The sequence below is a fragment of the Megascapheus bottae genome, chromosome 2 (genome assembly GCF_031878675.1).
Source record: "Megascapheus bottae isolate mThoBot1 chromosome 2, mThoBot2.hap1, whole genome shotgun sequence".
Classification (NCBI taxonomy): domain Eukaryota; kingdom Metazoa; phylum Chordata; class Mammalia; order Rodentia; family Geomyidae; genus Megascapheus; species Megascapheus bottae.
Genome location: NC_143510.1, coordinates 12,788,209 through 12,813,032, shown reverse-complemented (window position 1 = coordinate 12,813,032; position 24,824 = coordinate 12,788,209). Strand labels below are relative to the sequence as shown.

Genomic DNA, 24,824 nt, shown 5'->3' with positions numbered 1-24,824 from the left:
TGGTCGTTACTGGATTATGTCTCCATCTTTTGGGTGTAATGGATTTAAAAGAATGGGTTATATGGAGAAAGATAGAAGAAATGAGCAGAGGACACAAAGCCTGAGACATCTCAAATGCATTACTCATTCCCGGCTCAGACTTATTCAGAGGCCAACCACCACCAGTAATTCCTCCAAAATGCCTCTATCTATCAAAGTGCACTGGCACCTCTGGATTTCCCTCACAGGCAATCACGACTCGTCTAGTGCTTGCTTGGGCTCGGTATCTGCAGTTGGTTGGCCGGGAACTTCCTGTTTCCTTGCAGTCTGTGACCTTTACCACACCCTCATGACAATTCAGCTTGCCATTCTTGCACTGGATATTGGTGGTGCTGCAGATACTGCGAATGCTCCAGATGTTTTCGTGGATAAAGGTGTTGAAGCGCTTGCAGGAACCACTGGTCATCTTTCGTCTCTGCATCATCATGTTGCAGTAGCTGTCGTTGCCGCCTGTCTCCTGAGGGTCTACGTGCTGTCGCAGGAATCGATGGTACATGCGATCTTGGCTGTAGGAGGGCTGGATTAGCCCAAGCCCCAGCAGAGTGAGGAGCAAGAGCAGAAGCAAGGACTGGATCCTCTGCAGAGCCATCACCACCTAGAGAAAAAGCAAAGAGAAGAAAAGACCATAAGAACTAAGAGAGGGGGGCCGGGAGTGTGGCCTAGTGGTGGAATGCTCACCTAGCATGCACGAAGCCCTGGGTTCGATTCCTAGGTACCACATACGCACTTTGAACCACAGCACCACTTCCCATTTTCTGGGGGTTAATTTGAAATAAGTGTCTTAGGGCCTTTCCTGTCTGGGTTGGCTTTGAACTGTGATTCTCAAATCTCAGCCTCCTGAGTAGCTAGGATTCCAGGTGTGAGCCACTAGTGTCTGGTCTGAAAATAGGAGTCTTACACTTTGCAGGACAGGAGTTGATGTAGTCAGTTCATTAAGCTAGGGCACCGCTGAAATGAGTGGTTTATTGTTCAGCTTTGTGTAATCAGAGTAGAAAGAAAAGACAAATCTATGAAAAAAATGCAATTGTCGGTCCCATAAGGTAATCACCTGGTACAATCTTTGGGGAATGTTTGGTTCCCTGAAAACATTTTATTTTATTTATATTTGGAGGGGGAATGTGAATTCACACACAGAGACATCTACATCAGTACTGGAGCTTGAAACTCATGACTTTGTGTTCTCGCTTAGTTTTGTGCTCAAGGCTAGAGCTCCACCACTTGAGCCGAGCCTCCACTTTTGAGGTTTTTTTAGTTAATTGAAGATAAGAGTCTGTAGAACTTTTCCTTAGAGCAACCATCATCAGATCACAGTCTTATGAGTAGCTAAGTTTGCAGATGTGAGCCACTGTTACTGAACGTCATGAGAACTTTAACTCCCAACAATGGAGATAAACTCAGCTCAAAGAAGGTTTTTGCACTGATTTTAATACATTTAGAATTGAGGGAAGAAAAGAAAAGAAAAATAGAATAAAATTTCAGTCTAGTATTAATACTTCCTCTCACATGACCATTTTGCTAATGCAGTAAAATAAGATTTTTAAATGAAATTTTAGTGATCTGATACTTTAAAAATAAAAGAAGAAAGACAAATAGGATAATGAAGACACGTTCAGAATTGCTTTTGAAACAACCCAAAGGTGGAGATCAGCTCTCTGCCAACACTGACTAGCCCGATGCTGCCCTCTCGTGGTCAGTCCTGGAACTAGCATGGTTTGTGACTGCCAAAGTCACACAAGATTAATTCACCAGTAAAGAAAAACCTGATTTAAAAAAAAAAAAAAAAGGAGAGGGCAATCCCAATTACACAGTATTTTGAAAGTCAAACAGACCCATTACAATTTGTGCAGGCCAAGGACTGACCCCAGGGCTTTGGGCCACTTCAGGATAGAACAGAGGCAGCAGGAGACACCACTGTAGTAGGTCTGTGTTATGGCTAACCAGTCTAGGAACTGTGACCATGAATCTAGAAAGTCAAGGGAACCCAGAGTGTAGATTGGGACAGTGTGTCACTCAGTGGGTGCAACATACCCACCTAAAGCTGAACATACCTAATGCTGACTGACCAACACCTATTGGTTCCACCTTGTCTGCTAAATTTGGTACAATGCTGAAGAACAGCAAGTTATATGTTATGGAAATGGAGTGATCCTTTCACAATACTGAAATACATTCGAGCTGAAAAGTTTCTATTAAGGGGCCGTGAGTTTGGCCTAGTGGTAGAGTGCTTGCCTAGCATGCACAAGACCCAGGGTTCAATTCTTCGGTACAGCATACATAGAAAAAGCCAGAAGTGGTAATATGGCTCAAGTGGCTCTAGCCTTAAAAAAACCCAAGCCCAGGACTGGCAAAACAAAAACAGGGTGTTGTTATGTAATCTATACTGGCCTAGAACTCATGATCCTCCTGTTTCAGCCTTCCAAGTGTTGGTATTCTAGGAATGGAGCACAACTGACTTTCTCTTCCTTATGATTGATGTCGTGAAGTACAAACATAGTTATAAATATTAAATGGGTGTCTGAACATGTTAAAATATGTAATTGCATGCTACATGTATATAATTTATAGTTATAATGTGTTACTTATATAATATTCACCTACTTATATGTAACAAATGTAATGCTAAAAGAAAGACTTATTTGCAAACTCTGATTAAAAATAATGTAGTGGGCCAGGAGTTTGGCCTAGTGGTAGAGTGTTCAATTCCTTGGTACCACATACATAGAAAAGCCAAAGGGGTGCTGTGGCTCAAGTGGTAGAGTGCTGGCCTTGAGGAAAGCCAAAGAACAGTGCTCAGGCCCTCAGTTCAAGCCCCAGGACTGGCAATAAATAAATAAACAAAGAAATAAAAGAAATTTTTAAAAATGTAGTGTTATCTGAGTAGCTGAGTACTTAACTTTGGATTCTTGCATGCTTTTCAGATTTCCAAAATTTGAACAAGGAAAAGGTTAGTGATAATATTATAAAGAGATGAGTCAATCAGTCTATAACTTATGATGAAATAAAATAAATGTAACATCAATATCTCTAAGCTAATAAAACAAATATAAATTCATACCTCTGGGAAGTTTTACTGACTTGTAGTCAATTAAGTATTTTCCCCTGTAGTGGATAAGTACTCACTTCTGAATCAAATGTAATTGTAGACTCTAAGCACTCAAAACTGAAAGGGACCTAAAAGGTGACAGAACAAACACCTTTTGCCTAGGGCCAGAATTTCAGCTCAAAAATCAATAGGAAGTAAGCTGGGCACGGTGGTGGCTCACGCCTGTAATCCTAGCTACTCAGGAGGCTGAGATCTGACGATCAAGGTTCAAAGCCAGCCCAGGCACAAAAGGACCTGAGACTCTTATCCCCAATTAACCTCTAGAAAACAGGAAGTGGGGCTTGGCTCAAGGGTAGGGCTGTAGCCTTGAGCTGAAGAGCTCAGGAGCAGCACCCAGGCCAAGTTCAAGCCCCATGACCCACCAATAATTAATAATAATAATAGGAAGTAGAACAAAAGCTGGTAGTACTTAAAGAAATCACTAGATGGCAGTGGTGGATAGGATGCTGGCAGTGGATCCTCATAAGCAGGTCTACAGTGGGGTTTGTGGTTCACAGAGTGGTATCCTCGCTGGCAGGCCTGGTTAGTCTCCATCTAAACTTGCTGTGCTGCAGATAGTAAGACTAAAGATGCCACAAAGTGTAGCCCCTGAGCACAAGGATATCACAAAACATATACTTGCAGTCAGGCTCAGTGGGTGCTCTTTACTCATGTGATCTTGGGTAAACTACTAACAAAGGCCTCTGTCACTGATTCCTCCTGCTGTTGATCTACAAGGGGCCAGAGCCCGGATGACACACATGGACTCTCAATATTGGTTCGATGATTGGCGTTGTTTTCTTTTCCAGACATTAGTAATTTGTTTTTTCCTTTAAAAGTTTTGTGGGAACAGTGGAGAAAAGTTGCAAGACAGCAGGGCAGGGGTGACACTGTCAAAAAGAAATATACTCCTTACCTGACTTAAGTAACCCCTCTGTACATCACCATTATAACAATTTTTTTTAGTTTAATGCAAAAATAAATAAATAAGGTTTAAAGCCAGCCCAGGCACAAAAAGACCTGAGACTCTTATCTCCAATTAACCTCTAGAAAATGGGAAATGGGGCTTGGCTCAAGGGTAGGGTGGTAGCCTTGAGCTGAAGAGCTCAGAGAAAGCGCCCAGGCCTAGTTCAAACCCCAAGACCCCCCCACACCCCCCAAATAAATAAATAAATTACAAAAATGAGTTTCTGATTTTCAAAGACTAAAAGTCCATGGTTCTTAGTAAGCATAACAGAATCTTTACCATTTTCACTATCAAAAACCCAATGATAATTAATATGTATCTATGACATACAAACCTGCTCGGTTTCTTTTTAATTATGTTCTAAAATCTATGTGCCTGTGATTGTATATAGAGATTACCTTCTTGAATACTTGTTTGTTAAACATGACATTTGAAATATAATGTAAAAATCAATGTTAATAAATTCTTTAATAAAAATAAACCAGGGCCAGGAGTTTGGCCTAGTGGTAGAGTGCTTGCCTAGCATGCACGAAGACCTGGGTTCGATTCCTCCATACCACATACTTAGAAAAAGCCAGAAGTGGTGCAAAGCTCAAGAGGTAGAGCTCTAGCCTTGAGAAAAATCCAAGGACAGTGCTCAGGCCCTGACCTTAAGCCCAGGACTGGCAAAATTATAATAATAATAATAATAATAATAATAATAATAAACCAATGATAGCAGTTGTAGAGAGAAATCAGCTTAAATAAATAAGCTGAATTAGTGGCACAAATGTAGTCTGGGCTGGGCACAGTGCTCACAGCTGTATGCTAGCAGTGTAGGAGGCAGAGTTCTGAGGACCCTAGTAAGAAGCCAGCCTGGACAGATAAATCTCACAGACCTATTTCTGATTAACTAGCAAAGAACCAGAAGTAGAGATGTGGCTCAATTTCTAATGAAAGAAATCGGTACTGAAGATTAGAAAGGACTAGTGCTAACAAACCTCTGTTTCTTCCCTGGTAAAACCACATATAATGCTAATAAAAAAGATAAAAGCAAAGTTACTTCCATTACTCTTCAGCAACTGCCTTCTAAAACCTTTGGGGATTTTATCACAGTTGGATAAATTCAACTGTGTGTTGGATAAATCCTTCCGAAATCTCCACTTGCTCCGAGTCCTAAGAATTTTCCTTTATCCACACACAGGCCATGAAACCTATATATATTTTTAAATCTAGAATCTTTTTTCTTTTTCCTGTTTTTTCCCAAGTACTGGGGCTTGAACTTATGGTGTGGGCTCTGTCCTTGGGCTTTCTCAAGACTAGCACTCTACCAACTTGAGCCACAGCACCATTTCCTGCTTTTTCTGTGTATGTGGTACCAAGGAATCAAACCCAGGGCTTCATGCATGCTAGCAGGCAAGCCCTCTACCACTGGGTCACACTCCAGGCCCAAATTTAGAATGTTATTCATTTTCTTAATTCATGAGCTTGAGTGCAGAGACTTTACATGATTTCCGGAAAGTACATAAATGCCTAGAAATCACATAGATATAAACAAGCAGAGAGGCAGATTACCGAGGAGGAAGAACCTTGCCCAAGTCCTGCAGCTTCCCTCCAACTGAAGAGTGAAGCTGTTTGCTCCTGGATAAAGGGTTCCAGCTGTGTGACTCTGAAGGCCTCTCTGGCTCTGAATATATAGTCCTCATATGAAGGGGTGGGGACACAGATCTAAGGGTTCCTAGCATTGGTAGAGAGATGCAGAACGAATGGTCCTGTGCTTGGACAAACAAGGAGAGTCATTTGCCTTTTTCCTGGGCGTGTTTGAGTCAAATATTAACCCACCTGGGTGATAGAAATTTGCTTTGGGAGTAGCTAAACTTTGATAAACATGGCCTTTTGTCCTGTATCTTTCTGATATTCATGGATCTTACTCTTGCTCCTTCTAAGCACTGCCTTGGAAGAAGTCTATAGAGCAGACGCAATCTTCCAGGAAGAGTGTGTGTGTGTATGTGTGTGTGTGTGTGTGTGTGTGTGTGTGTGTGTGTGTGTGGAGAGAGAGAGAGAGAGAGAGGATGATGATGATGATGACAATTTATGTATGTGTGTATATATACAAAATTGGAGGAACATATGTTTTGGGGGATAGCATTTGTGTAGATAAAGGAAAATTAATAGGACTATGGGCAACAGAAGGTTGCCCCTGTAATCCTGCTACTGAGGAGGCTGAGCTCTGAGGATCAATGTTCAAAGCCAGCCTGGGCACTAAAGTTTGTGAGACTCTTATCTCCAATTACTCACTAGAAAACCAGGAGTGGCGTTGTGGCTCAAGTGGCAGGGTGGCAGCCTTGAGCTGAAGAGCCTGGGAACAGCATACAGACCCAGAGTTCAAGCCCCATGACCCGCCCCCCAACACACACACACACACACACACACACACACACACACACACACACAATTAGGCTTCTGTTGTCATCTACTGACTTCTAAGTATTTACTTGGTCCACATTTGAGAAGGTGACTATTGAGGAAAGGCTGTATTCCAATAAAAACACCTGCACTTAAGAATCACCCCTATAATTATAATAATTCATGCTGTATTTCCTTTTATGAAGTTCTTGTGTTTATTATTACATTTGACCATCACTGAGATCTGAGGATCTTGGTTTGAAGCCAACCTGGGCAGGAAAGTCTCTGAGGCTCTTATCTCCAATTAACCACCACAAAGCCAGAATGAAAAAGTAGAGCTAGCAGGGCACAGTGGCTCACACCTGTAATCCTAACTACTCAGGAGGCTGAGATCTGAGGATCAAAGTTCAAAGCCAGCCTGAGCACAAAAGGACCTGAGACTCTTATCTCCAATTAACCTGTAGAAAACAGGAAGTGGGATTTGGCTCAAGGGTAGGGCTGTCATCCTGAGTTGAGGAGCTCAGGGACAGCGCCCAGGCCAAGTTCAAGCCCCATGATCCACAAAAAAAAGTAGAGCTGTGGTTCAAGTGGTATAATGCCAACAGTGCCCGGGCCCTGAGTTCAAGCCCCATTAACAGAACATTATTTTTTTAAAAGGGGGGGATTAAGGGTCGGGAGTTTGCCCTAGAGGTAGAGTACCTGCCTATCATATGAAGACCTGGCTTTTGATTCCTTGGTACCACATACATAGAAAAAAATCCAGAAGTGGCACTGTGGCTCAAGTGGTGGATTCTAGCTTTGAGAAAACCCAAAGACAGTGCTCATATCTTGAGCCCAAGCCCAGGACTGGCAATAATAATAATAATAATAATAATAGATGAATGATAGTCAGACTTCAAGTCCTTTGGTGACAGAAGAAATATACTTGTTTTTTTCCAGATTCCAGAATCTCCAGAAACCTCCAGACTCCACCTCTTCTCTTCTACCCAATCCCCAGAGGAGATGCCCACTTCTTGATTTGTGGGGTCCCTGTATGTAGTCGTGCTCCTAAGGAAGCAAACATGAAGTGGGGATCCCACATGGATGGCTATTAGTTGCAAGGACTCAGTTTCAGATATGTGCAGGTGTATTGGAAAAGCTGGGGACTCTCTACTTGTGTAAGAGCTTTCAACTAGACGAACACGAGAGGAGAAGATACATGGAACAGAGTGGTAGGAGTACAGTGAAAGCCATTCATCTCCCATCTCTTGACTAATTTTCTGAGACAGTCTCACTATGCAGTCTAGTTTGGCCTAGAACTTACACTCCTCCTGCCTCTGTATCCTGAATTCTGAGATTGCGAGCATGTGCTATGATGCCTACCTTCATATTACCTTCTGATCCAGCTTCCTGGGTCCTAGAGAGAGGAAACTGTAACAAAAGCCTCAATAAAAATGTCATGCAGGGCCAGGAGTGTGGCCTAGTGGTAGAGAGCTTGCCTACCATGCATGAAGCCCTGGGTTCGATTCCTCAGTACCACGTACATAGTAAAAGGAAGTGGTGCTGTGGCTCAAGTGGTAGAGCTCTATCCTTGAGAAAGCCCAAGGACAGTGCCCAGGCCCTGAGTTTAAGTCCCCTGAGTAGTAAAACAAACAAACAAACAAACAAAAGTTTTGCACTGTTGGCTCACACCTGTTATTCTAGCTACAAAGGAGAGGAAGAATCTTATCTCCATAAGATTCTTATCTCCAATTATGCTCTAAAAAGTTGTAGAGGTGAGGCTCAAATACTTGAATGCCAGCCTTGAGCAAAAAAGCTAAAGGACAGTGCCCAAATCTTGATTTCAAGTCTCAATGCTGGCGTGCACATGTGCGCATACGTGAACGCTCACACAGACACAACCCACGCCTTCAGTTCAAGCCTCAGGACTGGCAAAAGCAAATAAATAAACAAATGTACGTCTGGACCTAGAGAGGAAAGGAAAAGGACTATGCAAGCTGCCATCAGCTGCTTTCCTTCAGCACCTGGGCCCTCAGTAATATTCAAGTTTCTAGAAAGGAAGTGGCAGGCACACCTCTGACCATAGACCCAGAACCTATCACCAAATGCCTGTTTGCTTTGCTGAGTCAACTGTTCAAGGCATTTCTGGAACAAACAGAAGTGTTGAGACTTGAGGCCCCCGAGTTCCTTTGTGCAGTTTCCTTTTGTGGACAAACATACCATTTGCAAGTTCCTCTTTTAAAGTAATCCTGCGGCACTTTTGGAAAGCTGTGTGCTCCACAGTCATCAAGCACTCATCTGTTAGGAAGGAGAGCTACCCTGCCAGACTTATTGCAACACATGATTGCCTCAACTGTTCTCAGAAGAAGCAGCAACCAAGCCTCATAGCCTGAAATGACCCAGCAACGTGGCCCTCTTCTAATTAACAGCCCTAAAGCACTAAGATACTTCTCACTACCCCACAGCCCACATGTGCGAGTGCGCGCGCACACACACACACACACACACACACACACACACACACATGCATACATGCACGCACAGTCCCAAGACCAGACACACAAACTGGAACAAAGTGGCAGCCTCTGCTGTCAGAGCTATGTGTCACTATTAGAAAGCCCAGGCCCAGAGTTCAAGCCCTATGACCAAAAAGAATTCTGGGGGCTGAGAATTTGGCCTAGTTGTACGGTGCTTGCTTAGCAAGCACAAAGCTGTGGATTCAATTCCTTGGTAAAATATATACAGAAAAAGCCAGAAATGGTGCTGTGGCTCAAGTGGTAGAGTGCTAGCCTTGAGAAATCTCAGGGACAGTTCTCAGGCCCTGAGTTCAAGTCCCAGGACTGGCAAAAAAAAAAAAAAGAATTCTTACAAGTTGAAAGTCATTTCTCTTTTCTGGGGTTCTGTCTATGTGTCCTCAAAGCTAGAAGTATCCACAGACACCAGAAGCACAGAGTTCTTGTAAGAACTTGAGAGATGGTATACTTCCTCCTTATACCCTGTCTATGTTTGCTTCTGTCCTTAGCATTCATGATAAAATTAGTTGGTGCAAGGAACTGACACACTCCCTGAATTCCTTTTATAAATGTAACACTTGGGGTCTTTAAACATGACACTCAGTAGCAAAATAATGGCTAAAGAGAAGAGGCCCATAGGCGAAGGAGCATGAGCCCAGGAAATGGAGACACTATTCACAGAGGGAGAAATTAGGACAAAGTTCTGCTGATATCCTTTTTTTTTTCCAAACAAAGACAAAAATTAAACATTCACTTTTCAGCAAACTCAGTTCCCTGCCCATCCCCCTTTTCCACGTTCCCAGGTGGCAGCTGTTTCCAGAGGTGACTCTGCTCCAAAGAAAAACCTACAGAATAGGCACTGGCCCACTCTGCTTGAGTTTGAGTCACACTAGCAATGCTTGCAACAAAAGCGTGCAAACATTTCCCCCTGGCTGGCTTGTACACTAACATCTGTGCTCTGACTGTAGCCAAAGCCAAAAGAGCAATCTCTTTTCCTGGCGGGGGTTTCCCGGTCTCCCTGTTAAACAACAGCTCGCTTCCACATTCCAGAGTGCCTTCTTTTATGTAAGAGTTACTAGCACCCCACTTTCTTTCCTCAGTCAGAATTGGGAGGGGAGAGGTGTGCCCCTAAGACTGTCAGCCCTTCATTTTACACATGAAGAAAGTGAAGCCCAGAGACAGAGACATGAAATGGCTAAAGAACGGTATTGTGTTTTCCTGGGACTAGAACCTTTCCAACTCACCATACAACGTTTATGTTCTACTGGGATATATTCTTAGAAAATAAAAGCTAATTGTGTCCAAATTGCCAAAAAATACCTTACTGCTTTTTGATTCCTGTGGTACTGGAATTTTTGTGTTTGTGCCACTAGTGGGGCTTGAACTCAGAGTATGGGGAGTGTCCCCTCACTTTCCCTGCCTGAGGCTGTCATGTGAGTCATGGCTCCATTACTGGCTCTTTTCTTTTTGAGATCAAACCACAAGCCTCCAAACGGGTACCAAGACATGTGAAAGGGTATCAATGTATGTGAATTAATGCACCTTCTATCTGGCAAATATCATGTAACCCTTTTACTAATTACAATAAAAAAAAAAAGAGTTTAGGGAACTATTCTAAAAAAAAAAAAAACAAACAAAAAAAAAACACAAGCCTCAGGTCTCAGCCTCCTAAGTCAGCAGGTAGGTGGAGCCAACAGTCTAGCCAAGGTAGTGGGTTTCAATCCAAGCTCCCTACACTTATTAGGCAAGCATGCTACCATTTGACCTATGCCCCCTGAATCCTTTGTTTCTGTTATTTTTCAGGTAGCATGAGTTTATCCTGGCACAGGCCAGCCTAGCTGGTATATCAATCACCTACCACACAGGTATTTACTCTCCTTTTTTTTCTTTTTCCCCCCAGTCCTGGGCTTGAGCTCAGGGCCTGAGCACTGTCCTTGGACTTTCTCAAGGCTAGAGCTCTACCACTTGAGCCTCAGCACCATTTCCGGCTTTTTTCTATGTATGTGGTACGAGGGAATGGAACTAGGTCTTGGTGCATGCTAGGCAAGCACTTTAACCACTAGGCCAAACTCCCGGCCCTTACTCTCCTTTTTATCTGGAAAAAATTTTGCTTGAATTCAAATGTTTATAACACAATTATCGTTCTGCACGGGAAGACAGCTCTGTGTGTGGAAGTTAATTATATGCTGTCCAGATGAAACATGCCTTTTGGGTTTCTAGGGATTCCATTTATGGCTTTTACTCTAAGATGGTTACTGTCCCAGAGGGAAGGTTTTAGCTCAAGATTTCCAGAAATCCATTCTTGTTCTTTTCTTGTCCTTCCAGAATGAAGATGTTGTGTTTCACCCGTAGCTGGCACCGTCTGATTGTGCTGTTTCAGAGCAAGGAACCGAATCCCAAAGTTCCAGGAAGAAAGCTTAGAGGAGAGAGGCTTTGGGCCATCTCCCCAAGAGTTTCACAACAAGCTGAGGGTGGGGAGAGGCAGAGGAAATCAGACAAAAACACCAGTCCGCACATGTTAGTTACGCACAAATCTGTGCCAGCAGTTTCCTTAGTTTGGGGCAAATTAACCTCAGTTAGTGGTACGGGGCGGAGGGGGCTTTATTTTGACGTGTATGCATACAGGGAATCTTGATCGGTCCATCGCCTTCCATCCGCTGACCCCCCCCTTCAGCTCCCCAGTCCCGGGACCCCTCACTTTCCTCCCCATCTCCCACCCCTCACCGCTCCTTACCCAGAGCCCAGAGCGTGACCCTACCTTGGCTTGTCAACCCGGAGTAGGTGAAAGGGAAGGTTTGCTTCTGGCCGCTTCCTTCTTCCCAGCAGGAGACCCGGAGCTGTGGGGACTCGAAGCTGTTCTTTGCACTGCGGCTCTGGGTCTGGGTGGGGTGTGCGTGGCGCGCGCGCACGCGGCGGGGACGGGGAAGGGGAGGGAGGGGACGCCAGAGATCCAGCCCCCGTGGGTGGACCGCACCCCGCTTCGCTTCTCGGAAGAGGCCCCGTCTGCCTGGACCCGCCCCCGGGACCCAGGAGATGCCCAACTCCGGTCATCGGACCTTCTGTCACTAAGTCGCTCGGTGCTGTCCCCTTGGGGGCAGAATTGGAGAAAGTTTGTACTTGTTATCAAGTTGTCAAAGAAAAAAAAAATAGGAAAAGAACGGAGAGGGCTCGTCCGGGATTTGAACCCGGGACCTCTCGCACCCAAAGCGAGAATCATACCCCTAGACCAACGAGCCGCGACGGGTCTGCCGTGCTCACATTTCCCCTGAACTACACTTTGCTGCCATCTATGGGCCAGGGCCGCCCCAGCGCCGCCCGCAGTTCTCCGATTCCGCGGCTACCCGAGCCCCAGCCGACCCGCCAGCACCCCTCTCCCACCGCATCCTGGGCGCCCCCAGAGGCAGGACGGCGTCAGGGGAGGCGGCCTTCCCCCTGTGCAGTCCCACAGCCGGGTCGGGACGACTCCCGCTCGGTGCTCGACCTCGAGGGAGCGGCGGGAGCCGGGCTGGGGCTCCGGGATCCCGGGCCAGGTTCCGCTCGCGTCCGCGGGAAGCGCACGGCAACTCCCCGAACGCCCGGCGGCGGGGAGCGCGCACCGCGATCCGGGCCTCGGCGGACTCCCGGCCCTGCCTCCACACCGGGGCTGCGATCGTTCCCCGTCGAGAATTCACGCGGGGCAGTCGCCGGGGCGGAGGCACGGGAAGGGGGGCGGCTCGGCAGATCCACTCGAACCCCCGGTGTTCGTCCGGCCCGAGGGGTTCCTGGCCTCGGCAGCACCCGAGGGTGAACTGGAAGCCTAGAGAAGGCACATCCTGGGGAAAGTGGCTCGGAGTTCCCATCGGCCCATGATCCCTGACCCTGCTCTCGGTGTAAGGTGCGGTGTAGTTCCACAAGTGTCTAACGAAGGACTCGGAGCCACAGACCCAAACAGCAGCCTCAGCCCCGGGCTGGGATCGAACCGGGGACCCGGGGCCCACAGCCCCGCCCCCTGCCGGCCGAGCTAACACCCACACGGGGCGCACGGGGCGCGCGAGGCGGACTCCGGGGTCCTCCTTTCCCGCGGCGCGGGGGGCGGGGATGTGCGTCCCGGGGGTCCCCGGAGCCCGAGCGTCTGCGGGCTCAGGGGCCGTCGGCTCGCCGGGGGATTGCTGGCCCGGCGCGTCCGCACCCACGGAGGGGAGGGCAGAAGGTGGAGTATCCCACGCGCGGGAAAACTCGGCTCTCTCTTAGCGTTTTCGGGGGAGCATCGCATTTCACGCCAGGCCGTGGCCTGCTGAGCGGCTGGGCCGCGCTCCGGGCCCCGGCGGGGCCTCGCTCTGCTCGCCGGCTTCACCCTGATTCTGGAGCATAAAATGAGCGCCGAGACTTCCTTTCTGCAAAACAGCCGGGTTCCGTGGAGAGCCGAGGTCAGGTGTTCACGTGTGACCAGGTGGAGAAATTCCTCCTGAAAAAGGTAAGCCGCACGACAGGCCCCAGCGAGATTTGAACTCGCGACCCCTGGTTTACAAGACCAGTGCTCTAACCCCTGAGCTATAGGGCCAGATGTGCGTAGCTTCTCTTTCTTTTGTAGAAAAGGAAGCTTTCCTGGCCCTTCACTGCCCCAAGTCTAAGAAGCAAATGCCATGTTTTATTCTATTGTACCTTCTTTTACCACTCCAGTAATGGAATTAATTCAGTTTGCAAACTCTGGTCTTACTGGAAACAGTGTCGAGTAGTGGGGGCTTCGTCGTCCTGTGGGTCAGTCCATCTGTCTCCCCCACCCCACTCTCAGACTGAAAATCACGGATGGAAGCCGGCCAGCAGCAGAAACGGAAACTTCCACACTTGCTTTCCTCTTGCCTAGGGACTTCTCACCAGCTGCAACGCCGGCCTAGGCCCAGGACCCGGTCTGCACCCCAGCCAGTAGACGCTAGCTCTCGAATCCATCCTCCAGTTAGCAAATACTAAATTCCGGTTCTGTGCTAGGCACTGTCCCAGAAACTAGAAGTCCAGATCCGAGCTGGAACCTGAAGTCACTATCATCGTTTTGGGGAACCAAAGAACTGCGGTTTTTAATGGAAGACAGCCACGAAAGGCAGCTGTGCTACGCATGAACTTGGGGTGCACGGCTTGCAAAATGAGCCCCTGAAGAGGCTTTGAGGAAGGGGTGAGGTAGTCATACTAGAGCCAGTTTGAGATTTATGCAAACATGAGGGCAGGGCTATCCATGCCAGAAGAAAATGATAAGCAAGGCCCAACAAAGCAGTCGTATTTTATTTAAGTTTTATTTTTCATTGTTATTGTCAAAGGCGATGTCCAGAAAGGTTAGAGTCACGTACATCCGGTAATGAGTGCATTTCTTTTTGGATAATGACACCCTTGCCCTTGCTATCACTCCATTCTTTTTTTCTCCTCCTGTCCCTACCCACATTGTATAGTTCATTTACAATAAAATGCCTAGTGCATCCCACTGCTGCATTTGTTCACGCTTTGTCCCTCCATTCAAAAACAGCAATGTTGAAGGCTCCACGACAGAACACAATCTGGAGTAGATGCCACCCGTTCTTTCCTCAAAAAGAAGAGTTGAGAAAACATGTGAGCAGGAGACAGGAATGAAGTTAGATTAGAAATAAAACCAACAACAACAAAATGGAAACCAACCAAGCATAGGTTGCAAAATACATTGAAGATTGAAAAATACATTTAAGCCAATCCAAGGGAAATACAAGGATGCCCAAGCAAAACCAAACAAAACACCCCAAAAAACAAAGGGGGTAAGAATTGTAGGGCTGAAAAAGGAAGGAGAGATAGAGGGAAGGAAGAGCCAGTTGGAACTGATTTAAAATATATAAAGAGGAAAAAGAGTGGCTTCTCATCAGAACCTTGAAGAAGCAAGATGATACCAGTAAGGAAAAAATAAAGGAAGTCTGCTTCTACAGAGTATGTGGAAAGGAATGCTCGTGGTGCAGGCAGTGCTAGAGATTAGGTGGGGATTAGGTTTAGCTAATTAGGATCAGCTAGGGATTAGGATTAGAAGTTAGGCCCTAGCAGCCCATGAGAATTCTACTAGCCGGAATCTGTTCCACTGGAGTTCTATGGACTGACAGGTCAAGGTTGAATCCAATCACCTAAGTCATCCATTGAGTTCCAACCAAAGTTGGAAACTCATTAAAGAGAATAAAATGACAAAACAGCAGAAGCCTGGATATGAGCTTTATGAACAGCCCTATTGTAGCCAAATCTATGGCTGTCCCATATCCTTTAAACACTTTTCATAAGTCAAGTCATTTACATAGTATGAGTCAATCTGGTTGAGAAAACTTGTTTTCCCTGCATAAACAGCAACAGGGAACATGACCTGGATCCAGTCGATCCTGCCATGAGGAAAGGACATAATTTGAAACAAAAGACTACAAATGATTCCCCACAAAAGGAAAACAAAAACAAACAAAAACCTCACTGGACATCAGTGGCTCAAACCTGTAATCCTAGCTCCTCAGGAGTCTGAGATCTGAGAATCTCAGTTAAAAGCCAGCCTGGGTACAACAGTCCATATCTCCATAACCACCAGAAAACTGGAAGTGGTGCTGTGGCTCAAGTGACAGAGCACTAACCCTGAGCTGAGCTCAGGGAAAGTGCTCAGGCCCAGAGTTCAAGCCCCATGACTGACAAAATAACAACAATAATAACAACAAAAAAGCTCTTTCCCGTTTCTGCAGATATGGGAGAAGTAGATACTGGTTTTATTTTAGTTCTGGAAAAACACCACACACTGCATAACCTAAACAACTCATATTTATCTTTGCATAGTTGTGGGGGTCCGAAATCCAGGAACAAGGCCTGGAATTTAGTCTAGTGGTAGTGTTCACCAAACATGCACAAAGACCGGGGTTTGATTCCTCAGTACTACATACATAGTAAAAAGTCAGAAGTGGTACTGTGTCTCCAATAGTAGAGCTCTAGCCTTGAGAAAAACAAACAAACAAACAAAAAATCCAAGGACAGTGCTCAAGCCCTGAGCCCAAACCCAGAACTGACAAAAACAAGAAATCAATCAATCAATCAATCCAGGAACAAGATGTCAGTATAGTTCCCTCTGTGGTCTCTCTCCTTGGCTTGTGATGGCTGACCTCACTCTACATCTCTGTGTAGGCAGCATCCCTGTGTCACTCTTCAACCTGACACTAGTCAACTTGAAAAAAGTAGGCTCATTTTAACTTAATTGTTCCATTAAAGCCTTGTCTCTAAACAGACCCATTCTGAGGGTAACAGAACATACTTCAGGCTATAATAACCATTATTGTCTCATGTATTGATTTTTTTTGCTGTAGCAGGATCTCCCCTGTTTTATTCATATGATTATTTTACTGTTGTTTGTTTTGGTGTTTTTTTATGTATTGATTTTGTACAACTGTTTCAATTCTTGCATCTGGAAAGAGGTTTCAGCAAAGACAAGAGGCAGAGTAGTAAAGAGCAAGTTTTATTGAGCCAGGAACCAGTGACTCAATCCTAGCTAAGATCTGAGGATCCTGATTCAAAGCCAGTTTGGGTAAGAAAGTCCATTAGATTCTTACCTCCATTTAACCACCAAAAAGCTGGGAGTGAAAGTATGGCTTGAATGTTAGAGCTCTAGCTTTGAGCAAAAAAAAAAAAAAAAACCTAAGGCCATCACCTGAGTTCAAGCCCCAGTTCTGGAACATGACATAAAACAGTGTAGTTTATTGAGATCATAAATATAGAATAGAAAGTCTTTCAGAAACTTGGTCAGGAAAACAATGGCTTCTGCCCTGACACAGAAAGTTTAGAGACTTGCACCAGGCAGTTGGCCTTTCAGGACCATTGTGCACATGTAAGTCTATGACCATGTAAGAAAAACCCATGGTGGTGGAAAGGGAATCTTCTATTAGAGCTGTATTAAAAAGACACATTAATGATCCAGGTAAAACTGGGTCTTGTCATCTCTTATTTACCTATTTCTAATAAGTGGACAGGATGATATTTGTAAAGCTAATTGTCTTAGATCTCAAGAGCAATACATCGCCAGGCATAAACCAAACATTTCCTTAGGTTTCTTTGAGTCACTAATTATGTCTACCTGTATTTAATAAGGACTATAGTCAGAAAAATCCTCCATTTTACGTTCACAAAACTTATCCCCACCTCTCCTGTCACTTTCATTTTCTTTTTTCCTACATTTTCTAACTCTTCTTGCAACAAAAATTAAACAAGTATTAGAGCTTCAGATCCTGTCTTCCACTACTTTTAATCTTTCTCTTCAATATATTTCTGACTTGTGGTCTCTGTTACATTTTAGAAAACAGGTTTTTGCCCATAATACTGTTCAGTACCTCTCTCAATAGTTGTGATCAAGCAGCTACATGCCTGGGGATATTTATTTTGGTTTGTGGGTCATGGGGCTTGAACTCGAGTCTGGGCACTATCCCTGAGCTCTTCAGCTCAAGGCTACCACTGTACCCTTGAGACACACCCCACTTCTCATTTTTATAGGGGTTAACTGGAGATAAGAGTTTCAGGTTGTTTTGTGCCCGGGATGGCTTTGAACCATGATCCTCAGATCTCAGCTTCCTAAGTAGCTAGGATTACAGGCGTGAGCCACTGTGCCCAGCCATAACAGATCATTTTTTAATGTATTCTGCTCAAAATATTTGTAATATAGATGATTTCTCTCTGTTTTCTGTTTGTTTTGGCAATACTGAAGTTTAAACTTAAGGTCTTTTGCCAGACTCTGGTGTCTCACACCTGTAATCCTAGCCCCAAAGGAAATGATATCTACTATCAAAAAAGCAACAAGTAGAAGTGTGGCTCAAGTAGTGGAGCACTAGCCACCCACGAAACAGCTAAGGGAAAGAATCTGGCCATGAGTTCAAGCCCCAGGAATGGCATACACTAAACCCAAATAACAACAACCCACTAAGTCGTTTCCTGACTTTGTTGCACAGACATTTTTCACTACTTGAAATACATGCTCCATCCAATTTCTGCTATAGTTGTTTTTCAGGTACTGTCTTAAATGCAGAAGTACTCCTTCCACTACCCTACATCTATACCTAGGCGCACAGATACATGTTACAACACCTGGCTTAATGCATCGTGTGCATGCGTGAGCCTAATGCTTGAACTCACGTCCTTCACTCACACCAGACTTGGTGGTCAAGACAAATGATCTACCAAATGAGCCACAATTCCACTTCAAGCTTCTTTTGGGCAGTGAATCTCACACCAGAAATGATGGGGAGGGGTCTCTCCCAAACCACTCTCTCCACCAGGCTCCTGCCCAAGTGTCCCGTCCGGGGGGCCGTCAACTAGGGCCAAGAACCTAGAGGGAGGAATGAAAGGGACAGGAGACACGAAGAAGGCAGCAAGACAAGCGTTCTGATCAAGCTGCGAATTTTATTTTTCACACAGGGGCTTATACGCCTCTTCAGGAGAGGCAAGAGGGGGTTGGGGTACTGCTCAGGGTAGGAGGTCAGGTGGTAGGATGTTTACATATCAATACAAGCAGGCAAGAGTGGCTTAGTGACCTTAAGGCAAGGAACTATGCAGGCACATTCTTATGCTAAGAATTCAGGGAGGAGGAGAATGTCTCCGACATCCAAGGCACCTGTGGAATTCCGGGGTACACTAAACGTGGCATCCTAAGGTTCTCCTTGGAGAACAGGTTCCCAGCCTGTCTCCATGAGCCTGTGTCCTCCCACCCCACCAATCGCGCCAAACACAGGACAATGCGGGGGAGAAGCAGCGTGGGATGGATGTAGACAGAAGACGAGGGAGCACGACACACCTCAGACAGCCCAGATGAGGGGACAGGGTGCTGGCAGGAGGTGACAGCTGCTGGTCTTGGCTCTACAGGACCCTTGAGCCGCAGCCCGCCCCGCACACCCTGGCTCCCCTCCCCTCCCTAACCTTCCACTCCTTTCTCTGCCATGTTTCCCATGCAGAGTGTGGCAGCAAATCCGCACAGACCCTCGGCTGCCCCCGCCCCAGGCAGTCCTCGACAAGTGGCCACACCTGGGCTGGGTGACAGGGGGAGGTCACCTCCGCCCCGCCTCCTGCCCCGCCTCCCCTGGCGCCTCTGCCCGCCCCGGGGCCTCCACCGCCGCCCATGGCAGGGCTCCCCGGGCCTCCCGGGTCCCACACCGCAGAGCTGGCGGCTCCTGGCTGGGCTTGGGCTTGTGCAGGCGGGAGGCCGGGCGGGACCCCGCCCCAGGGGACCTGCTGCTCTCAGGGACACACCTGGCCTCATCCTGGCCCCAAAGGGCCGGCAGCCGGCACAGACAGCGTGCACCCTTCGATAGCTCAGTTGGTAGAGCGGAGGACTGTAGACTGCACAGCCAGCCACGGCCATCCTTAGGTCGCTGGTTCGATTCCGGCTCGAAGGAGTTGCCTCACTCTCTTGGTGTGGGCGCCCACAGCACATAGACGCCACACACACTCACACAGCCACGCCCTGTTTCTGCCTGGTCCTGCCCCCGCGTCCCCACGCCTCCAAGGCAAAACCCACAGTTGCCTGGCTGCCTTCAGCTTGGGGTACACAAGCATCCTTGGCACACTCAGTCGGGGCTCCCTCCTGTGGACACAATCCCACCCCCACAATCGCCCAAACCCACACTCATGCCCTGCCCTTGTGCCTCCTGACTCCAGCCAGCTTGCCACACCCCACATCCTCCACTTCTACCTGCCTGACACCCCAGCCCAGCCCAGCACGCCAGCTACAGCTTGCCCCTCCACACAACCATGCCGCCCCTGCCACCCACGCATCGCAAGCCAAGGAGCACAGTTCTAGCACCCCACCCCTTGGCACTCCACAGGACCCAGGACCAACCCAAGGAAGAATTGGCCTCCAGTCTCTTTCTGAGTCCCTAACACTGCACAGGCGCCTCACTTTGTCCTCACACCCCTCATCTCAAATCTCCATCTTCCCCCTTCCCCGCAGCTCTTCCTCTCTCTCTCCACTTGTTTCCATCTGGCTACTTCCAGCTGGTTCTCTGGGTCTCCTTCCTGTCCCTGTCACTCTGGCAGCCACTGCTGTCTTGTCCTCTCTCTTCAGCTGCCCCCATTAGCTCTCCTGCTCCCCTGTGTCTGCCTGGGTTTTGGGATGCCTGTGCCCTTTCCTCGGCCACTACAGAGCTCTGCAGGGCCCAGGAGGCAGGAGGCAGGAAGGTCTGGCCCTTGAGGTCCTTCAGGTAGTGTTGACAGGAGGGCCTGCCTTTGACAGGCAGGGGGCCCGAGCTGCCCTCCACCTTTCCTGGGCCCCATCTTTCCTGTATGTCCCATGGTGCGAAGTGCTACAGAGATGTTGCCTTGGCCTTCTGCAAGGGACAGAGCAGCCACATCTGGCAGTGGATGGCTGGAGAGCAGCAGTGCTTGGACCCCTCCCCTCCCCCAGCCACCTCCCCCACCAGGACCCTTCCCCAATGGCCCCTGTGCTCCCCCTGAGGGACATCGGGAGCTGAGCACACCCAGGACACATGGCAAGGGGGAGCACCAGGGACCCCCATCTCCTAAACCAGGGGAAGGAAGGGATGACTGCTCCCCCTTCCGGTGCCCCTCCCCCAAATGCCTGCTCCCCTCCCTGCTGTTCAGTAGCCAGTTGGAAGCAGAGATGGCAGAAGCCTCCCTTGCCAGTCAGGAGCATCTGTGTCCTCCACACCAGCTCCCCTACCACACTCAGCTTGTCCTCCATGCCCCCAGCGGGCCGCTGAGGCTAAGGGCATCCAGAATGCAGGGTGCAGAAGGTCCCTTGGCTTCGCCATGCTGGAGCTCTGGAGCAAGGAAGAGGCCCCAGGCTCCAGTGACCGCATGTGCAGACACAGCCGGGTCCAGGAAGTGGTTGGATGAAAGTGGCATGCAGTGGCATGCCTGCGGGGCTTGGTGGGCATGACGACCCCCTGAGGTAGAAGTCACCACATTGGCTGCCTTACAGGCAGAGCCAGCGTTTTCCTTGCTTCTTATGGGTTGGATTGTGCAGTGAGAAAAAAGCCCCTGCTCCTGATCCTCATAGCCTCTGGGAACGGGACAGGAGAGGAGTGGAGGGAAGTTAGGTCCACGTGTGGAAGCCACCTCCACCCAGGGAGCTGGAGAGCAGCCTTGCTCAGGGGAGGAGTGCGAGTTCAGTGTCTTCGAGAGTAGCTGGCCATAGCCAGCCTCCGTGGGTGGCTATGGGGACACAGGACGGGATGGGGACTGAAAATCTCCTGACACACTGCAGGCCCAGCCACAGGATGGGGCACAAGCCAAGGGAATGGAGAGATCACTCTGGCAGTGGTTCTGAGTCCCACTGTGCGGATGGTAGCCAAAACAAGCTGGGGTGTCACCCAGCTCCACCTCATGCATCTGCTTCCTGCCCAGGGCACTGGGGAGTCCTTAGCCCGTTGAGCCCGCCCTACATTCTCTGGGGGCCATGTGCCAGGATCTCCATGTGCCCCACCCCAATCCAGCACAATGGGGGGGGGGGAAACGAGCCTGGAATGCATGAAGAGAGAAGTCTATAGAGGACAAACCCCTCTGGTCCCAAGGCCAAGGCTCCTCTGTGTTGCTGAGAGGAGTTGACATGCAGTGCTTCCCTTCCCTCCCCTTCCCTCCCCTTCCCTCCCCTTCCCTCCCCTTCCCCTCCCCTCCTCTGCCCTCCCTTCCCCTCCCTTCCGTTCACCGAACGTTCATTCGTTGGGGTGGAGACTCCCCAGGGGCCCAGGGGCTGTGCACAGTGTGGCAGCAAATCCGCACAGACCATCAGCTGTCCCCGCCCCAGGCAGTGGTAGACAAGTGGCCACACCTGGGCTGAGTGACAGAGGGAGGTCACCTCCGCCCCGCCTCCTGCCCCGCCTCCCCTGGAGCGTCTGCCGGCCCCGGGGCCTCCACCGCCGCCCATGGCAGGGCTCCCCGGGCTTCCCGGGTCCCACACCGCAGAGCTGGCGACTCCTGGCTGGGCTTGGGCTTGTGCAGGCGGGAGGCCGGGCGGGACCCCGCCCCAGGGGACCTGCTGCCCTCCAGGGACACACCTGGCCTCATCCTGGCCTCAAAGGGCCGGCAGCCGGCACAGACAGCGCGCACCCTTCGATAGCTCAGTTGGTAGAGCGGAGGACTGTAGACTGCACAGCCAGCCACGGCCATCCTTAGGTCGCTGGTTCGATTCCGGCTCGAAGGAGCTGCCTTACTCTTTTGGTGTGGGCGCCCACAGCACATAGACGCCACACACACTCACACAGCCATGCCCTGTTTCTGCCTGGTCCTGCCCCGCGCCCCCACCCCTCCAAGGCTTGTGATACACAACTGGAACTGGCCATGTAGTGCAAAGTGACAAGAACAGTAGCTTAGAGTGAAAAAACATAAGAGACAGACACCTGACCCTGAGTTTAGGCCAGGGATAGACCAAGAGAAAAAGAGAAAGAAATTGAACCTGTTCAAAATTCAAAAGGATATATGAAAAGATCAAAGACCAACCACAGTAAACTTTTGGAAAAGAAAAGAAATGTTTTATTAAATTCCCTACTATTATAGAGAAACAAAACCTAGACTACACATGGAACTAACTGGAAGAGGCTTTCTATATAATCAATTTTAAAAGTGATACAAATTTATAGAAAGCAGTACAAAGCCAAAAATACAAATATATATACCCAGTGAAAAATACAGTAAGCTTACTGGGAATGGTTGCAGGTAATGATAATTACTCAGAACAATGACATTTAAGGATCACAAGTCAAAGACAAACTGGACAGGAAAAATGGATGAGATATATCTCTCTATAACAAAAGGAAGCCAAAATAATATGAGTGAGCAAAGCAGCAAACTGAAACAAAGCAGGTCCAGAGTTCAAAACAAACATCAATGAGACAGAGAGGGAGGGAGGAAGAGAGGGAGAGGGAGAAATAGAGAGAGAGAGAGAGAGAGAGAGAGAGAGAGAGAGAGAGAGAGAGAGAGAGAGAGAGAGAGAGGGAGAGGGAGAGAACAGAGAACAGAGGGCAGTAGATACTCAGAAATGTAAAGGTAGATTAAAGATAATGGGATACGATTGGAAGGGAAAGAATCCAGAAAAACCTGACAGGAAAGGAGAGAGGCTAACAAAAGGAGCAGTATAGACTGGGATGATGGAAGGGTATGAAGGAAAAAAGGACGGAGGAAAGGGGAAACCAGCAATACAAAAGAAAAGTCACAAACGTAGCCATGATATGCTGGGATGAACGTGGAGTAGTTTTCAAGTAAAATCAAAGGACTTGGTTTAGGGAATCGACGAGATGTGCAAAGGTCAAGTGCAAGAGCAGAGTATGAAACTGACCCTCTTCTGTAAGTGGGAGCGTGAACTCCGACACACTTCCTGAAGGACACAGCCGCCACCCATTCCATGAGCAAGGCTGCTGGCCAGCTACCTGGAGAAGCTGGATTCCACATCTGAACCTAACTTTCCTCCACTCCTCTCCACCCTCCTCCCCCGAGGCTATGAGAATCAGGACCAGGTGCTGCACTCTGGGGTACAATTCAACACCCCGCTGTCCTGTGTGGTCCCTAAGGTGTGGGGTGCAGGGCTGTGCTCCTTGGCTTGCGATGCGTGGGTGGCAGGGGCGGCATGGTTGTGTGGAGGGGCAAGCTGTAGCTGGCGTGCTGGGCTGGGCTGGGGTGTCAGGCAGGTAGAAGTGGAGGATGTGGGGTGTGGCAAGCTGGCTGGAGTCAGGAGGCACAAGGGCAGGGCATGAGTGTGGGTTTGGGCGATTGTGGGGGTGGGATTGTGTCCACAGGAGGGAGCCCCGACTGAGTGTGCCAAGGATGCTTGTGTACCCCAAGCTGAAGGCAGCCAGGCAACTGTGGGTTTTGCCTTGGAGGCGTGGGGACGCGGGGGCAGGACCAGGCAGAAACAGGGCGTGGCTGTGTGAGTGTGTGTGGCGTCTATGTGCTGTGGGCGCCCACACCAAAAGGGTAAGGCAGCTCCTTCGAGCCGGAATCGAACCAGCGACCTAAGGATGGCCGTGGCTGGCTGTGCAGTCTACAGTCCTCCGCTCTACCAACTGAGCTATCGAAGGGTGCGCGCTGTCTGTACTGGCTGCCGGCCCTTTGGGGCCAAGATGAGGCCAGGTGTGTCCCTGAGAGCAGCAGGTGCCCTGGGGCGGGGTCCCGCCCGGCCTCCCGCCTGCACAAGCCCAAGCCCAGCCAGGAGCCGCCAGCTCTGCGGTGTGGGACCCGGGAAGCCCGGGGAGCCCTGCCATAGGCGGCGGTGGAGGCCCCGGGGCGGGCAGAGGCGCCAGGGGAGGCGGGGCAGGAGGCGGGGCGGAGGTGACCTCCCCCTGTCACCCAGCCCAGGTGTGGCCACTTGTCTACGACTGCCTGGGGCGGGGGCAGCGGAGGGTCTGTGCGGATTTGCTGCCACACTCTGGGCTCAGGCTCGTCCCCCCCGCATTGTGCTGGATTGGGGTGGGGCACATGGAGACCCTGGCACATGGCCCCCAGAGAATGTAGGGCGGGCTCAACGGGCTAAGGACCCTCAGGACTCCCCAGTGCCCTGGGCAGGAAGCAGATGCATGAGGTGGAGCTGGGTGACACCCCAGCTTGTCTTGGCTGCCAGCCGCACCATGGGACTCAGAACCACTGCCAGAGTGATCTCTCCATTCCCTTGGCTTGTGCCCCATCCTGTGGCTGGGCCTGCAGTGTGTCAGGAGATTTGCAGTCCCTGTCCTGTGTCCCCATAGCCATGGCGCCCAGACCCACTGCTGGCTCTACCAGCTGCCCAGGGAGGCTGGCTGGTGTCACCTACTCTGGAGGGAACTGAACTCGCACGCCTCCTCTGCCCGCTCCTCCAGGCTATGAGAATCAGGATCAAGTGTTTGACAGTGGTGCACACTCCAACCGGCCAGAAGCCAGGGCAGGGCTG

The 24,824-nt window shown here is 49.0% G+C and overlaps 1 protein-coding gene and 5 non-coding genes across 7 annotated transcripts; 2 read left to right on the top strand and 4 right to left on the bottom strand.

Annotated features, from left to right (window-relative positions):
• Nucleotides 1–8: 8 nt before the first annotated feature.
• Nucleotides 9–11,859, bottom strand: LOC150066447 (ribonuclease 4). 2 transcript variants are annotated; one of them, XM_090320262.1, is made up of 2 exons: nt 11,724–11,859; nt 9–634 (listed from the first exon to the last, which is right to left on the bottom strand). In XM_090320262.1, exon 2 carries the CDS (start codon nt 626–628, stop codon nt 185–187), a length of 444 nt encoding a protein of 147 aa, XP_090176388.1. In that variant the 5' UTR covers nt 629–634; nt 11,724–11,859; the 3' UTR covers nt 9–184. The 2 variants fall into 2 exon arrangements, with proteins under 2 accessions (XP_090176388.1, XP_090176396.1); XM_090320270.1 differs by lacking the exon at nt 11,724–11,859 and adding an exon at nt 5,643–5,717.
• Nucleotides 11,860–12,129: 270 nt separating this feature from the next.
• Trnap-ugg (transfer RNA proline (anticodon UGG)) lies at nt 12,130–12,201 on the bottom strand. Its single transcript has one exon. It is a non-coding gene; the product is annotated as a tRNA-Pro (tRNA).
• Nucleotides 12,202–13,432: 1,231 nt separating this feature from the next.
• On the bottom strand, nt 13,433–13,505 carry Trnat-ugu (transfer RNA threonine (anticodon UGU)). Its single transcript has one exon. It is a non-coding gene; the product is annotated as a tRNA-Thr (tRNA).
• A 5,745-nt stretch (nt 13,506–19,250) lies between these two features.
• Nucleotides 19,251–19,344, top strand: Trnay-gua (transfer RNA tyrosine (anticodon GUA)). The gene is made up of 2 exons: nt 19,251–19,287; nt 19,309–19,344. It is a non-coding gene; the product is annotated as a tRNA-Tyr (tRNA).
• Nucleotides 19,345–22,015: 2,671 nt separating this feature from the next.
• Trnay-gua (transfer RNA tyrosine (anticodon GUA)) lies at nt 22,016–22,109 on the top strand. Its single transcript has 2 exons — nt 22,016–22,052; nt 22,074–22,109. It is a non-coding gene; the product is annotated as a tRNA-Tyr (tRNA).
• Nucleotides 22,110–23,885: 1,776 nt separating this feature from the next.
• Trnay-gua (transfer RNA tyrosine (anticodon GUA)) lies at nt 23,886–23,979 on the bottom strand. The gene is made up of 2 exons: nt 23,943–23,979; nt 23,886–23,921 (listed from the first exon to the last, which is right to left on the bottom strand). It is a non-coding gene; the product is annotated as a tRNA-Tyr (tRNA).
• Nucleotides 23,980–24,824: the final 845 nt, after the last annotated feature.

Excerpts from the sequence above, each read along its gene's own strand:
- LOC150066447 (XM_090320262.1), bottom strand. The coding sequence starts at position 628 with ATGGCTCTGCAGAGGATCCAGTCCTTGCTTCTGCTCTTGCTCCTCACT.